Source organism: Molothrus aeneus, chromosome 18 (assembly GCF_037042795.1).
Source record: "Molothrus aeneus isolate 106 chromosome 18, BPBGC_Maene_1.0, whole genome shotgun sequence".
NCBI classification, from domain to species: domain Eukaryota; kingdom Metazoa; phylum Chordata; class Aves; order Passeriformes; family Icteridae; genus Molothrus; species Molothrus aeneus.
Window position 1 is genome coordinate 9375620 of NC_089663.1, and position 15843 is coordinate 9391462.

Consider the following 15843-nt stretch of genomic DNA (forward strand, 5'->3'; position numbering starts at 1 on the left):
TGGGCTGTTTAGCCGCCTTGTAAGCAGTGGTTACTAATGAGAGGCTCATGAATATGGATGAGGGATGATTACAGCGTGGAAAGGGCAGTCGGCAAACCATAAACCTAATTTTAATCTTTTTATTATCAAAGTCACGTTATTAATAATAGACTTTACCTTGAGACCGAGCTGGATCCGGCAATTCCTGCACTCAGCAATGCCCAGCACCAGGGAGGGGACAAGGATGGGACCCACCACGATGTGATGAACCCCCATGACTGGGGACATCTTCCATCAGCACAGGATGGACCAGCAGGGACCCTCAGCCTCCCTCCTTCCCTGTGCTTGGACAGGGCCACAAGGAGCCAGACCCTGAGACCCCCTTGTCCCTCTCCTTGCCCCAAGCACAGCAGCCCTGTCCCACTGCCACCATGGCAGTGCCACACCACAGCTGGGCACTGTCCCTCAGTCCCGGAAAAGGACAGTCCTAATTGTCTCCATGTCTAATTAATTGTAATTATTTTCCTATGGCACCACTGATACGGGCACTGGTGTAACGAGGCAGCAGCTCCTGTGTGAAATGCTGAAGCAAGGGATGTAGAACATGTTAAGAGATATTAATCTACAAATGAAAATGATTTTAATTGGATTCTGCTTTTGGGGTCGGGTCACTGCTCCATTTTCAATCAGAGTTGTCCAGTCAGCAAAGCAGCAGCACAGCCCTTTCATAGGGAAACAGCGAGTGGCTCGCAGAGGTTAATAGGAATGTTGGAAAATAAATAGGTTATTGATTGATAATAACAATAAGCTGACTCCAGTCCTACCTTGGTGACCTTCCCTCACCCAACTTAGAGAAAACTCAGTTAGCATCTAATTATGGATCGCCTCACAATCCCACATATTAATGAGAGTGTGGCTGCTCGGGCCTGGAGCTGCTCCCGGTGGAGGGAAGAGCCCAAACATGGTTGATCCCAGAGAAATCAGGATCTGGGACCCCCTGGCATGACGTGGAATCACAGAATGGTTTGGGTTGGAAAGGACCTTAAAGCCCATCCAGTGCCATCCCTGACAGAGACACCTTCCACTACCCCAGGTTGCTCCAAACCCCATCCAACCCGGCCTTGGGCACTTCCAGCCACAGCCAGGGCTTCACCACCCTCAGAGGGAATAATTTTTCCCTGGTACTCAACCAAAAACCTGCTTTCTGACAGCTGAAAGCTTTGTCCTGGTGCCCAACCAAGCCCCAGCCCCTGCCTTGTTCTGCAGGGTGGAAGAGGGAAGGAAGGACCAGAGGCGGCTCAGAGCTCTGTAAGTGATACTTTAATTGCTTCAAGATGGGCCAGGATGTCCTGCCTTCAGCTCCAGCCTCACTCAGTATTCCACATGTGGCTCTTGGCTCTGCTCGCTGCAAGATATGGGATGGACAGAGCTGGCTCGGGGAAAGGGGGCAGCAGACGGTGGGCAGGGGTGGAGTTAAGGAGGATTTTCCTTGCCCAGGGTGAGCAGACACCCTGGGGCACTGCTCAGCGGCCCCACAGGGAGCTGCAGGCACGGGGGATGCCCGCAGTTTGCGACTTTTCCCACTTAAGGTGGCTCAAAGCCCAGCTGTGTCCCTGTGAGGTGCCGGGGACAGCAAACACAGGATGCTTCCCGGGATAAAGCTCCAGGATCTGAGAAAATCCTGGATAAGGGTGTGACTGTGTGAGAGCTGCTGCATCTGCCTGCCGGCCGAAAGGGAGGGGAAGATCTGTGGGGTTTTCGATGCCCCATTTGCAGAAGTGGGAACAGAGACGCTGATCCCGTGCAGTGCAGGGACTCGGGCAGAGCTGTGGACATGGAGCTGCTGCCTGGGCTGAATCCCTGCCTGCTTCCCTGGCTCCCTCGAGGGGCAGCTGCACGGCCGGGGAGCGGCGCTGGGGCATTTGGGAAAGGTGATCGGGTCATTTGGGAAAGGTGATTGGGGCATTTGGGAAAGGTGATTGGGGCATTTGGGAAAGGTAACTGGGGCATTCCCGATCCCTCCGGCAGAGCCCTTCCTGCAGGGCCCCTCTGTGGCAGAGCCCTGCGCTCGCAGCCGCTCCCCAAAACGCCCCGGATCCATTCCACAGAATCGCAATTTGGTGCAAATGAACAAATCTTTCCTGTCAACACGGGCTGGGGGCTCTCGCTGTGACACCACGAAACGCTGGGGAAATAAACGCGGCAGCTCGGCCGCTGCCCTCCCTCTCCCCGGGACGGGATGGAGCCGGGAGCCCTCCCCAGAGCCGGGGGTGTCCAGGCTCCCCCTCCGCAGCAAGGCAGGCGGGAGCCGCGTCCTGCTCTCTGTGTGCCAGGCTGGGACCGCAGAACCGTGTGATGGTTTGTGACGGAAGGCATTTAAATCTCATTCCTTCCATTTCCCGCCCGTGGGCAGCGACACCTTCCACTATCGCAGCTTGGCCGCTCCGAGCCCCATCCATCCTGGCCTCGGGCACTTCCAGGGAGGCAGCGGGGCCGCCGGGCTTTGCTGGAGCACGAGCTCCACCTGCCGCCCCCTCCGAGCCCGGCCCGGCACCGCCGAGTGCCCCCGCAGCCCCCGCAGCGCTGCCCCCGCCGGCCCCCGGGGCTGCCCCGGCTCGGGGGCTCCGTGGGCTCCGTGCCCGCCCCGCTCCCCGCGCTGGGTGACGGCCCCGCGCTCCCAGAGCCACCAGCCGGGCTGCCCGGGGGTTCCCGGGGGTGCCCGGGGGTTCCCGGGGGTTCCGGGGGTGCCCATCCTCCTTCTCCCGCCCTCCTTCTCCCCTCCGCCCACCCAGCGCCCCTCCGGTCCCGCCCGGTCCCCGGTGGCCCCGGTCCCCGGGGTGGCCGCGGTGAGAACGGCCTGCCCTGGCCCCCCCGTGCCCCCCATGGGAGCTGGGGCACCCCCAGCCCAGCCTCACAGGGTCCCCCAGCCCCCCACGCTGCACAGAGACAGAAAACAAAGACAGCGAGGTGGTTGCACACTTGCCATGTTCACAGTAGACTTTACAGGCAGTGGGGACATCCTCGGGGCTGTGGGGACATCCTCGGGGCTGTGGGCACTTGTGGGACTCCTGGCCAGTGCCCAGCCAGCGTGGCTGTGCCCGCAGAGCAGGGGCAGCCCTGGCCAGCCTGGGCAGGACAGTGTCCCCAGGGCTCAGCTCTGCCCGTGTCACTGCTGGGCTGCCCTGGCCACACGTCCACCACCACAGCTGGAAGGGGGGCTGCACATCCTGCCTCTCTCCACACGGCAGAGAGGGATGGACAGACAGACAGATCAGCTCCTGCCAGCCACGGGGACTGGGGAGCAGGGACAGGGAGCCCTGAGGTGCAGGAGCAGGGCAAAGGAGTGACCTGGTTGTTTGGTGGAGCCTCTCTGCCCTCCTGCCCTGCTCTGAGCGGGGGAGCAGCCACCCACGGGCACTGGTGGCCTGTGCCCACTGTGCAGGCTGTGCAGGGTGACATCTGCCATCCTCTGCCATCGAGGTGACTCGTGGTCCCACATCTCCCCGGGGTGACCAGCCTTGGGCGGTCCCCCTGTGCACAGGGGGCTGCTCTGGAGCAGAAAGGGGGGGTCTGTGGGGTGGGGAGGAGAGTCCCTCACAGAGATGGGCTCTGACAACTCCAGCCCCGTGCTGGTGCTGCTCCTGTCCTGTGCAGGAGCCCTGAACCTGCTCACCCTGGGCCTGACCTGGCTCGTCCTCCTGTCCCATTCCTGTCTCTGTGCTCCCTACTCTGCCCCTGTCTCCCCCTTCCATCGAACACAGGAGCACCAGCCCTAAAACCCATCCTGGTGGCATTGGGGGGCCAGTGGGATGAGGTGGAGGCTGGACAGACACAGAGCTGGGTGGGGAGAGGACCCCCAACAGCCTGAATGAGACTCCCCCAACTGAAGGAGCAGGCTGGGCTCAGTGCCTAGCAAGGGAGGTGGCAGTGTCATGGGGCCACCCAGGAGATCCCTCTGGCTCTGCTTTCGGTGACAGTGACATCAGCCAGTGACAGCAGGTCTGGGGAAGCCCTGGCCATGAGAGCAGCGAGCACAGGGCAGAGCCAAGAGAGAGCAGCCAGAGCTGGGCCCTGTCTGGGTCTGCCCCCCTGAGAGAGCTGCCACAGTCTGGCATATCCTCCCAGCAGCACAGGGCCACCATCCTCTGCTGGCACACAGGGACAGCTTGGCTCTGTCCCCCTGGTCATGGCAGCCTGAATGCCATCAGTGCCTTGCCACGTGCCAAACCCCCAGCAGCAGGCCAGGGCCTGGATCCTCCACCCTGGCAGGGTCCCTGCAGAGGCTGGGGATGTTCATCTGGACAGAAAGCAAAGGCCAGGCTGTGCCCCCATCACCTGTGACACCCACTGCCCAGCCCTGTCCTCGGCTGGGGCCAGGGGAGCCTGCAGTGGGACAGTGACACAGAGCTGAGTTAGTCAGGGCCACGCTGCCAGCAGAGGCTTCCACATGCACCAGGCACAAGAGAAACTGTGGAGAGACACAGAGGGGGAAGAGAAGAGCCCAGGAGCACCAATGCTGGGAGCAGCACGAGAACATTCCCCATGACAGGTGACCTGGGGCCTCAGGAGAGCCCCAAGCACAGGCTCATGGCAACAGCTTTGCTCTGTGGCTGAATCTCTCTGCAAACTGGGTTTGCTGGGCCTCTACAGCCATTAATGGCTTTGTACTGTCCTTTTGCCACTCAGCCTCTTCTCCTCATTGTGCCACGTGAAATTTGTTGGAAAACAGGCCAAGAGGGAAATATTCAAAGCGCCCCAGGCTGAGCATCTATCTTCTTTCCCATGGTACCAAACGGGAGCCAGGGATGCTCAGCAGCACGGAAAATCGAGTGCTGCAGGTGAGTAAGTCCAGGAGGAGCCACTGTCACTTGTCATGGCAAACAGCACCCGAGAGGCAAAGTGCAAAGAGAGTTGTTAGTAGCAAGAGAGAAAGAGTCAGGGAGGATTAGTACAGTGGGAACAGAAGAACAGGTTAGTAACAGAAGCAGGGCGCTGGTCTGCCTTACAGGACACACACACTGGAAGAGAAATGAAGAGAAAAGCAGCAATGGTTAGTTTGTTTAATTCAGTTCAGGAATGTGTTAGTAACAGAGATCCACTGGCTTAAAAAGGAACTGAAAAGCTTCTGCTGATAAAACCGTTTTAGGCTCCTAGTCAGCACCAGGCTCCACAGGCAGAGCTGGGCAGGGCGAGTGGGGAGAAACCCTCTCCTCATGCTGCCGAGGGCTGCCCGGGCCAGGGGCTGCTGGTTCCCTCTCCTGTCTGGGGCAGGGGCTGCTGCTCCCCTTTCCTGACCAGGGCAGGGGCTGCTGCTCCCCTCTCTACCCAGGGACCAGCAGTCCCCTCTCCTGCCCAGGACTGGAGCTGCCCAACCCCACTCCTGCCCAGTGCTCTCTCCAGGGCTGCCCCTGCCTGTCCCTGCCTGTGCAGCCTGGCACTGACACCTGGCACCTCCAAACCCCTTTCCCAGCTTTTCTGTTCCCCTTTAAAGGCAGCGCTGCTGCTGTGGTTAGTGGGCACAAGGCAGGGCTGCTGTGGGTTAGTAGGGCATGCGCTGGGCTGGTTAGTGGGTTAGTCCGTGTGCCAGGGGCTGTGGCAGCCCCGGGGGGGCACAGGGGTCCCAGCAGGTTAGTAGGTTAATATTGGCAGCATGCAGAGCCAGGCCTGTCAGCAGCAGGGCTCTGGCTCACAGGAGCAGGAGGCGGTTTTGGGCTCTGGCGTTTGGGAAGGTGTTAGTGGAGGGTTTAGCTGGTGCAGCAGAACCTGTCCCTGAATGAAATGTTCAGCAGGCATCTGCCCCTCTGATCCCTGCCAGGGAGGTACCAGAGGCCCCTCACAACATGGGCTGCCCACCCCTGGTGCTGGGAAAGGTGGGAGACAGGATGCATGGAGGACACAGCCCCAGCAGTGCCTAAAGGACTCTGAAGGAGCTCAAGAAGCAGAAGAGGAGATGGTGAAAGAATCACTGGCAGTGTCTGGGGTAAGGGCTCCAGCAGAGACCATGACAGCTGCTCCAGGACTGCCCCAGCTCCCACTGCACGTGCAGGGAGGAGAAGGTCCAGCAGGGAAAACCACCATGGAGCAGAGGAAAGGTGACCCACAGCTCACCCCCTCCCCATCAGAAGCTGCCTCTCCATGGGGCTGAGCACTGCTCCAAGAGCTGCAGGAGCACTGTGCCCCAGGAAACAGGGCTGGGATGGGGCACCCAGGAAAGCCTCTGCCCTGGGTCCCCCTGGGTCACCTCCTCCCACAGCATGAGCTCCTCTGGTCCCCAAGAGACACTTTTCCAGTTCAGCCTTCGAGGCTGTGACACCTGCCATGAGCTGTGTGTGCCCCCAGCGCACTGTACCCCTGTCCTTGTCCCTGTGTGGGGACATGGGCCCGAGTGGCTGCTTGGTGAGGACAGGGTCCCACCCTTACAGGGCCACTGCAGAGGCCATAACAGGAGGATTCACTGCCCATGCTCCTCCCCAAGCTCCAGGATGCTCCAGAAAGCACCAGGACTTCACCAAGAGCCAGAGGGAAGGGCAGGATCAGTGGGGACAAACAGAGCCCCTGTGGGCTCTGCCCATCATGTCACCATGAGGAGCTGGCACAGCTCTGCCCCCACTCCCTTTTCCTTCTCCCTCCTCCTACTCTGTGCTCAGAGCAGGGGACAGGCCTGGGGGCAGCAGTGGGAGGCAAGGACACCCCAGCACCTTGCAGGAGAACCGTGTGCATGCTCAGCCCCGTGTCCTCGGACGTCACCACCGCATCTTCTGGGCCGTGTCCCCTGCAGTGGCCGGGCTGGTGGCTCCACGCCATGGCAGAGGGTACCAGGGTGCTCTGCTGGGGCCAGCCTGGCTCTGGCATCGTGTCCTGGTGGTGATGGCAGCTCCTGAGCCTGGGTCCCCTCTGGACATGGTCAGTCTGGCCAGGCAGGAGCTGGGCCGTGCCCCTGGGGTGGTGGCACTGAGGAGCAGAGATGCTGTGAGACCCGGGGCTGTGGCAGCCACCCCCTCCCCACTGCTGGGCACACGTGGGGGACACATCCTCTCATGCAGGGGCCCTGGGGATGGTGTGAACCCGTGCACCCTGATGGGGCCTGGAAAGAACCCTCCAGGAGATGGGGCCTTGAGGAGGAAGGATGATCCCAATTTCCTAGCACCTCCCTTCTAATGAAGGGGTGGAAGAGCATGGGGCTGGCACTACCTGTGTCCCCTCCCCAGAGTCCTACCTGTGGTCATCACTAGAGGAGTGCTGTGCAATGTCCCCTGTTCCACATGGCTCTGTGGGGCAGCGAGGGGACTGTGTGAACAGACCTCAGGTCAGTCATTAGCAGCTGCAAAAGAAACAACCAACGCAGCAAAGGGAGAGAAACAGGGCACCATCCTCAGGCACAGCCCAGCCAGGAGCCTGGCAGGAGGGTTGGGCACGGACCTTCCTGTCCCTGTCCCCTTGCAGAGTGAAGGAGCTGCACCAGGCACAGGAGGGGCATGGGAACCACCACACCAGAAATGGTGGCAATGCCCCAGACTGTCCCAACCCCACTGGAGGCAGGGACTGATTGCCACTGCCACTGCCCCCTCTGCCCCTGCTGTGGGGTAAAGCTGAGCCACTGGGACCCTGCTGTTCACAGGCACTGCCTAAACTGGGGCAACCAGTGGTCACAGCCGTGCTGTGGTGAGTGCTGCTCCATCTCCTCGGGGACTTGGGGACACGTGGCCGGTGCCAGCAGCCAGGCCATGTCTGTGCCCTGCCCTGCCCTGCCCTGCCCTGCCCTGCCCTGCCCTGCCCTGCCCTGCCCGCCTGGGCAGACCAGGACGGCAGCAGGTCCCGGGGGAGCGGGGCTGTGGTGACTCTGCAGTTCAGCTGCTTCCTGCGGCTCGTTGTCACCACACGCCGCAGGCTCTGCCGGCAGGACAGTCCCTGCCGTGGGGACAGCATGCCCCAGCTGCGGTGGGAGCAGCGGGAATGAGCTGGGGAGATGGCACTGAGCATCTGGCACACGGATCCCCTGCTGGATCCGAGCGGGACGTGCCTGTGCTGGGGCAGGATGGCCTCTGCGGCCTGGGAATGAAGCACATCCCTGGGGACAGGGAGGGAAGAACAATTTTGTGCAGACAGGACTCTCCTAAACCCTCATCTTGGGCGTGAGCTTGAGCTGCCTCTGCCACACGTGTGGGTGGCACATACAGTGGCCCTGGGGGCTGGACACCCGAATTAAATGGGGCTAAACCCCCTCCTCGAGTGAGGAGAGAGGGAGGAAGAGGAGCACAAGCTCCACTGGGGGAAGGAGGAGGGAGATGAAGGCACAACAGGCGAGAGATCCCAGAGAGAGGATCTCTGGGATGTGGCATCCGGGCATCCTGAGCCCCCAGATGCCACAGGGTGGGCAGACACCCCGGCCCTGTGCCCTGCCAGCTCTGCCCGACCCTCGCTGCCATCCAGCACAGCCCCGGCTCTGGCACAGCCCAGGCTCCGGTGCTGCTGCAGGGGTGCCGGGCACTGCTGCCTTTGTCTGCAGCCCTGGGGCTGGGCAGCCCGGCACAAAAGGGGTGTGAGGGTGTGAAAGGCTCCTTGCAAGCCCGCAACGCCTGAAAATCTGATTATTTCTGGGCTCCTCCTGGCTCCCAGGGCAGGACCTACCCGCACACACAAAAGGCTGCGAGACAATGAGGGAGAGAAAATGGCTCCGCAAGAAAAGCGTCTGCCAGGTTAACGCGGAGGGGAGGGAAGGGCTGGGCTGTGCCCTGGGGCTGCTGGCCCAGCCTCGCCTCTAACCCCGGCCTAGGATCGTTTAGGAGAAAATGGGGACTTCGAGACAAAGCACTAAAACAGCATTTTGGCTACAAATCTTCCCAGGAGCATTGAAAATCAGGCAAGAATCCATTTACCTGGCAGGAGCCCTATTCTTGATGAGGATTCTGAAAAAAAAAAAAAATAAAAAATATATATATATCTATAAGCAAGCGGTGCAGCAGTTAGTTCTGATTTGGGGGAGGGGGGGCTGCAGTCGGTGTCCGATGGGGGGGCCAGGCTGCCCAGCGCTGCCTCAGGACCGGGACCACCGGCATCACCGGGATCACCGGGCCGGGATGTGGCCGGGAATGCGCTGCGGGATGTGCGGCTGCTCCTGCCCTAACAAAGGGAGGGGACCCAGGCTGTCCCCCCGGGGCAGGAGAGAGTCCTGCCGGGGGGGGGGCCTCTCCTGGGGTTATTTATAACCGGGGAAAAATCCATTGAGAATGGGGGTATTTTTGGGGCATGGAGAGGGCGGATCAGCTGCATCCGCCGGCCCCGCACCTCCCGGAGCGACGCCCGCAGGACCCCCCGAATCCCGGGGGTGACATCGCCCCTGCTCCCGCCCGGAGGTGGGGGCGGCCCCGGGGCTCCCCGCGCCCCCAGAGCCCATCCCCGTCCGCAGGGAGCGGAGCCGTGTCCGCGGTGCGTTACCTGCTCCGGGGGGCCGCGCTGGGGCCGGGGGGCGCCGGTTCCGCTGGCTCCTGCCCGCCGCGCCTCTCCTTTGTGCTGGAGCTTTCCCAGAGCATCCCTGAGGAAGAGGCGGCCAAGCAAACTCCTCCTCCAGCAGCCCCCGGCCCCCCCGGCCCTACCTACGGCGCAGGAGGATGCTGCAACTCGCATTAAATTTTAATGCTGGAAATGCGGCCGAGTCACCTTTTCCCCGCAACGCTCCCGCATCGCTCCCGCTGCGGGAGACCCTGGGGACCCTTTTGCCACGACAGCCGCTGCAAATGCCACTGTCACCCCCTGCCAGGCATCGTTTGCCGTGACGGGCTCACCACAGCCATGGGTGTGACACGGGGGACGCGGGACAAGGGGGACAGGGGGTGTGGAACCCGCCCCTGGGGACACGGGGGCAGGATGAGGTGGGGACGGACAGAGCAGCCCTGCTTGGGGACACAGCCCTGTCCAGGGACAGCCCCCCCATGCCGGGGACAGCTCCCCTCCCGTCCGGGCTTGTGACAGCCCCTCCGCAGCGCTCTGCAGCTGCTGGGCTCCCGCATTGTTCTCCAAGTCCCCGCCGGCTCCCCAGGGACCCAGGGTCTCGCCGCCAGCTGCCCACCGTGCCTGGCCATGTGCTGGCCCCGCTCCCGGACCCCGCGTCTCCCCAGGGCTCTGGAGCTGAGCAGGGACAGGGTGGTACCCGGGACGGGGGGTGACAGGAAGCTCCGCTCCTCGGGTCTCCCTGGCTGCCGGCCCCGGCCGGGCTTGCCCTGGGGTGCAGGAGGGTTTCATCCAGCCCATCCCACAACTTTTTGTTTCTTCTTCTATTTAGCCTTTTTAATTGTGATTTCCTGCGGAGACAATCTCTTGCTGGGCAGCATTCCCTCCGCTGGTGGCCTTGCTGCTGCAAATGTCATGCATGGGACATTTTCACCACATCAAACATTTCCTCCAGAGCTGTTCTGAAATGAGTTTTTTTGAGTTGTTTGTTTTTTTGGTTTTTTTTTTTTTTTTTTTTTTTCCCAGAGCAGTCTTTCCCGGCTGTATTTCCAGCTTTGGCTGCACACTGGGTGTGCGGGAGTGAGGGATGGGTGCTGGGATGGGTGCAGGGGTGTGTACAGGTGGGTGAGAGTGCTGGGATGAGTACAGGGTCTGCAAGGAGGCAGGGATAGGTGCACACTTGCTTGATCCTGCAGCTCCTTTCAGCCCCTGGCAGGTGCTGGAAGAGCAGATGGTGTCTGTGGGGCCATGGAATGTGGGGGTCCTACAGAGCACCTGGGCAGAAAAATTCTCCTCCACCTCATCCCTGCCCCTGCAGAGCCCCGCTCTGGCCCTGGGAGTGGCATCACTCCTGGCCACGCACCCCCATGGCCCTCATCCCCAATTGCCAGCGCCACCTCGGACAAGTGAGCCTTTATTGAGCTTTGTCCCCGCTCAGGGGACAGACGGGGCCCGGGGCGGGGGGGCTCCGGTACCGCGGTCACTGCTGGACCCTGCGGATGGACTGGACCTGGCCCGTCTGCGCGTGGGACCCCCACTCCCGCACGTGCTTGTACTCGCCCGCGGGGCTGTCGCTCTCCAGGAGGTACTGGAAGCCCCGGTAGCCCGGGTACTGCGAGCAGACCCACCTGCGACAGAGCAGAGAGCGGCGGTGACCCGGGGCTGCCGGCACCGCGGAGCCCCCGCAGCCGCCACAGCATCCTCGGCCCTGCAGCTGCCACAGCATCCTCGGCCCCCCAGCCACAGCATCCTCGGCCCTGCAGCTGCCACAGCATCCTCGGCCCCACTGCCACAGCATCCTCAGCCCCTCTGCCACAGCATCCTCAGCCCCTCTGCCACAGCATCCTCAGCCCCTCTGCCACAGCATCCTCGGCCCTGCAGCTGCCACAGCATCCTCAGTCCCTCTGCCACAGCATCCTCAGCCCCTCTGCGCGCCCCGGCGGTCCCGGCAGGCTGCGAACCCCCGGTACTCACGCTCCGGAGCGGACAAGGAAAGAGCCCACGGTGCTGCTGCCCCAGCCCAGGGCGGGCAGCGAGGGGCAGTCGTCGCTCATCTCTGCCCGCTTGCCCTGGAAGTTCTCCTCCTCAAAGAGCATCAACCTGCTCCGTCCGTGGTCCTGCGGCCGAGACGGGCACAGCTTTGGCACTGCCACCCTGGCCAGGGGTCGGCTCCGGGGGCTGCCCCGCGGGGGGGGCCGGGGCGGGGGCACTCACGGCGCAGGCGATGGGGCGGAAGGAGCACATCCTCTCCACGTGGTAGGCGTTGCTGCCGCTCCACGCCTCCCAGCACGGGTACTCGCCGCGCTCCAGCACGAACTGCTGCCCCTGGAAGCCGCAGTGCTCGAAGCCTGCCCACCTGCCGGGGCGGGAGGGGTGAGAGCCCCGGCGTGCCCACCGCCCCACTCACAGCCGGGCTGTGCTCGCTGCGCCCAGCGGTGCCCGCAGGAGGCGGCTCGGGTAGCAAAAGGAGCTGTGGAGGCCTCCACGCTCCAACCCCCCTGCTATCCGTGGGGTGGCAGTGCCCCAGGACCCCCACTCACGCCCCGCTCTCGATCTTGCAGGAGCGCACGGTGCTGAAGCCGTGCTCCGGGGTGCTGTAGCAGTCGGTGGTGAACTCGTGCCTCTTGCCCTGGAAGAAAGGCTCATCCCACACCACCATCTGGGGGAAATGGAGGGAGTCAGGAGGCTCTGGGGATGCAGATATCACAGCCCCATTCCCGGGTGTTCACAGGGCATGGTGCTGGTCCTGCCCGGGCTCCCGTACCTTCCAGAGACCGGAGGATTTCTTGCAGCGGTGGCTCATGGTGGCTCTGCCAGAGCACAGGGGAAGGGCACAGTTCAAGCTGCCTCTGTGCCCAGATGGAAATGAACTCAGGAGCCCTTGTTGTCCCCCTTTCACAGCAGTGTGGGGGACAACAAGGGAGTTGCTCCATGCTGGAGCAGATGAAGAGCTCTGTGGCTCCCCCTGCCCAGCTGGAGCTGCCACAAGGGCCATGTGGAGCAGTGGGCACCTGGCCCAGTGGGCACCTGGCCCTGGCAGACATCCCTGCCCGTGCCCAGGGAAACTCCTCCTCCCACTGGCAGCTCCCTGAGCCAAAGCCCTGGTGCTGGCAGGGCAGTGCTGAGCTGGGAGCACTGCAGAGTCAGCTGTGTGCCCACACTGAGCATCAACACCTGCCACTGGCACAGCCAGGGACAGCCCCCAATCCCCCAACCCCCACCACAGCTCCCGGTGCTGAGGAGAGGTCTGACCCCAGATCTTGGATGTTCCTCCACCTGTTCCCACAGCTGCTCGCCCCCAGGCCCCTCCACGGGCACGGGGCAGCTGCCCCAGGCTCCAGCGCTTACCTGGGGTGAGGCACTGGTGCCCAGGGAGGTGACATGTCCAGCAGCCTCCAGCTGGGTTTTTATAGCCTCCAGATAGAGACAGAGCCCAGGGGAGCATTACTGAAACCCCTAACTCAGCACATGGCGGGGAGGAGGGACTGGCCAGAACAAAGGCGCCGTGTCAGAGACGCTGATGAGCCGGTACATGGAGCTGGCCCACCGGGCACAGCCTCTGACCCCCACCCCACAGCTCCAGGGCTGGGGCATCGCCCCCAGGCCCTGCCAACACTCCTGCCACGTGCCCTCCCTGGCGTGGGGCTGGGCTGGGGCCGTGTCCCAGCCCTGGCAGCGCTCCCCCTCCCCGCAGGCAGTGCTGCCTGCTCTGGGGGCGTGGGGAGGTTTCCTCACCCCTTTCTGGGAAGTGGGAGGAAGGACACGTCTCCACTTGCTCTCCCTGCCAGGGCAGAGTGGCTCTACCCTAAATCCGGGATGGCTCATTGCAGTTGGGCACACAACAGCCATGGACACCAAAAGAAGTGGGGACCAGGGGCTTGGAAAGTGGTGGTGGGGGTATAAAAGGCACAGGAGGGACTGGAGGTGCAGGTCATGACTTGGGAAGAGCTGCAGCAGCCTCCTGCCTCTGTGTGCTGGAAACACTCTGCTGCCACCACACTTTGGGGACCTAAACACCTTACAGTGACCCACATTCCTCACAAACCATCCTGGGGTGCTGCCAGGGTTCCACAGTGGCTCGGCAGAGGCACCTACCCAGCCTTGCCCCTCAGAGCAGGCAGCAGGCAATGGAGGCTCTCGAGCCCAATGGGAAAACCCTGTCCACAGGGAGTGCTGTGTTTTGGGACAGAATTTGCTAGAAAACTGCCAGGAGGCTGAGCCAGAATCCCCCTCATGCAGCTGCAGCAGCCCTGTGAGCCCCGGGCAGCCTGGGGGAGGCAGAGCAGGGCACATGGGGAGGCTCAGCACAACGGGCTGCCCCAGGGCACAGCAGGGCTGCACGGGCTCTCCCTGCCACCTGCAAGCCCAGCAAAAGCCCTCTTGGCACTGGCACAATTTGTCCCTGGCCTCTCGCTGTGGCCTGAGCTAAACCCAGCTTGTGCTGGCCACCAGCACCGTGACCACCACTCGCTCACTGTCCACGCCATGTCCTGGCAGTGTGACACGGTCACTGCAGCCGGTGCTGCCACAGTGGCACTCAGTGCCAGGCAGGGATGCAGCAGCAGGAGATCCACGGGCAGTGGGACTCACCAGGGCAGAGCAAACCCTTGTGCCCGTGCCCTCCATGGCCACACAGTGCCCATCTGCTGCCAGGGCTGTGCTGGAGCTGTGCATCCCTGTGCCAGGGAGGGATGGCGCAGTGAGGGCACAGGGTCCATGGCAGGGCAGAGATTTTGTGTCTGGGGGGCTCAGGAATGGCCAAGGATCGATCCCTGCTGTCAGCCCTGGCTCAGGGAAGCCCACAGGGATGCTGAGTGCTCAGTAAGGAGCAAAGAGACCATCAGGAGCAGGGCTCAGCCTCTCTGAGCTGGTTTTCCAACATCCAGGTTCAAAGGTGCTGGGGACTGGGAGGGGAAGCAGAGTCAGGAGCAGGGGGTGGGTGAGACCTGGTGATTAATGCCCAGGAGGCACAGGGGAGGCAGCACAGGGAGAGCACCCATGCTGGCTCTGGGAGGAAGAGAGGGCAGGTTAAATTAGAAATCTGGATAAAAACCATGGAAAGGAGCACAAATTGAAATCATGAATCATAAAACACTGCTCAGTATCAAGGTGAGAACCAGACTGGGCCAGTGCCCAGGGTGATGGGGCAGCAGACCCCACACCCAGCCGTGTCACGGGCACAGCACACCTCCTGAAAAACCTTGGGAAAAGAAGGGATCAATACATTCTTTTTGTTGGGGATTTTGTGCAATGGCCCAGAGGGTGCAGCTGGATCCCACCACTGCTGGGTGACACATGAGAGGAACAAAAGAGGAGGGCAGCACACGGGGCTCTGAGCCCTGTGCTCACACACCCCCGGGTGAGACACTGCTGGTGCTGGATGCTGCGGGAAGCTGAGGGTGCTGGACAGGGGTGTGGAGGTGCAGAAAAGCTGAATCAGAGGCTCAGAGGGGCTCAGGGGAAGGTCCTCCCGAGGTGCCATGGGGTGGGGGAGATGTGGCACCAGAGCTGCTGCAGGGACTGGTGCCAGTGCATCCCCAATCAACCACCCACAACCCTCCTGCACCAGTCGGACAGAGCTGATGCCCCAAAACCATGAATGTGATGGTGGCAGAACCAGGGGTGCTACAAGGTGACCACAGCATGAGGAAAATGGGCTAAAAAGCAAAGGAAGAACCCTGCCATCGAGCAGGGACGTTCCCAAGGGAGAACAAACACTGTTTTCAGGCACTCAGGTTGTTCAGAAAGTGTCAGCTTCGATTACACATCCTTTGGAAAAACCCTGACTCCTGAAGCATTTCAGAACATTTCAGGTCTCGCTTTCTGGCATCTCCAGAGCAGCGCCGCGGGCACGGGGCGATGCTCAAAGCACCTGAGAGGTTCAGTGTTTGGAGGGGGGCACCGGGCACGGCGGGGCTGGGAGCGGGGTGTCCCCGCGGGCCCGGGGCCGGGGCGCTGGCCGGGGGAGGTGTTCCTGAGCCGGTGCCGGCGCCGGCCGGGCCGTGCCAGGGCTATATATGCCCTGCCGGGGCGGCCGCACGCGGGGCAGCGGGTGCCGGGCGCGCTGCAAAGTGGCACGGTCAGGTCTTCTGTTGTGCCGGGGGCACAAAGGAAAGTGCTGGGTTCAGCGGCTGGGCACGGGGCCGGGGAGAGGCTTCCAGCTCGCCCAGCGCTTTGCAGGATGTGATGACTGGGCGGCCGCGCAGACACTGATGAGCTGGCAGTTCCTTTGTGAGCCCGCCCGGGGGTCTGCCCTTGCCAGGCTATAAAGTGGGGGCCTCGCGGCGCCCCGAAACACAAGCCCGCTCACTCCAACAAGAAGCAGCAGCTGCCCAGGTAAGAGGACAAAGTCCCCGGACAGCGGGCTGCAGAGGACCCAAGGTGGGGAGAGGGAAACTCAGGGTCTAAGCCGTGGCC

The 15843-nt window shown here is 62.4% G+C and overlaps 1 protein-coding gene and 1 long non-coding RNA gene across 2 annotated transcripts; both read right to left on the reverse strand.

The window, feature by feature from the left end:
• Positions 1–2947: 2947 nt before the first annotated feature.
• LOC136564158 (uncharacterized) lies at positions 2948–9520 on the reverse strand. The gene is made up of 3 exons (XR_010784688.1): positions 9415–9520; positions 7196–8885; positions 2948–6930 (listed from the first exon to the last, which is right to left on the reverse strand). It is a non-coding gene; the product is annotated as an uncharacterized lncRNA (long non-coding RNA).
• A 1307-nt stretch (positions 9521–10827) lies between these two features.
• On the reverse strand, positions 10828–12229 carry CRYBA4 (crystallin beta A4). Its single transcript, XM_066562362.1, has 5 exons — positions 12191–12229; positions 11967–12085; positions 11641–11782; positions 11401–11543; positions 10828–11054 (listed from the first exon to the last, which is right to left on the reverse strand). The coding sequence occupies exons 1-5, from the start codon at positions 12227–12229 to the stop codon at positions 10907–10909; spliced, it is 591 nt and encodes a 196-aa protein (XP_066418459.1). The 3' UTR covers positions 10828–10906.
• Between the last annotated feature and the right edge of the window lie 3614 nt (positions 12230–15843).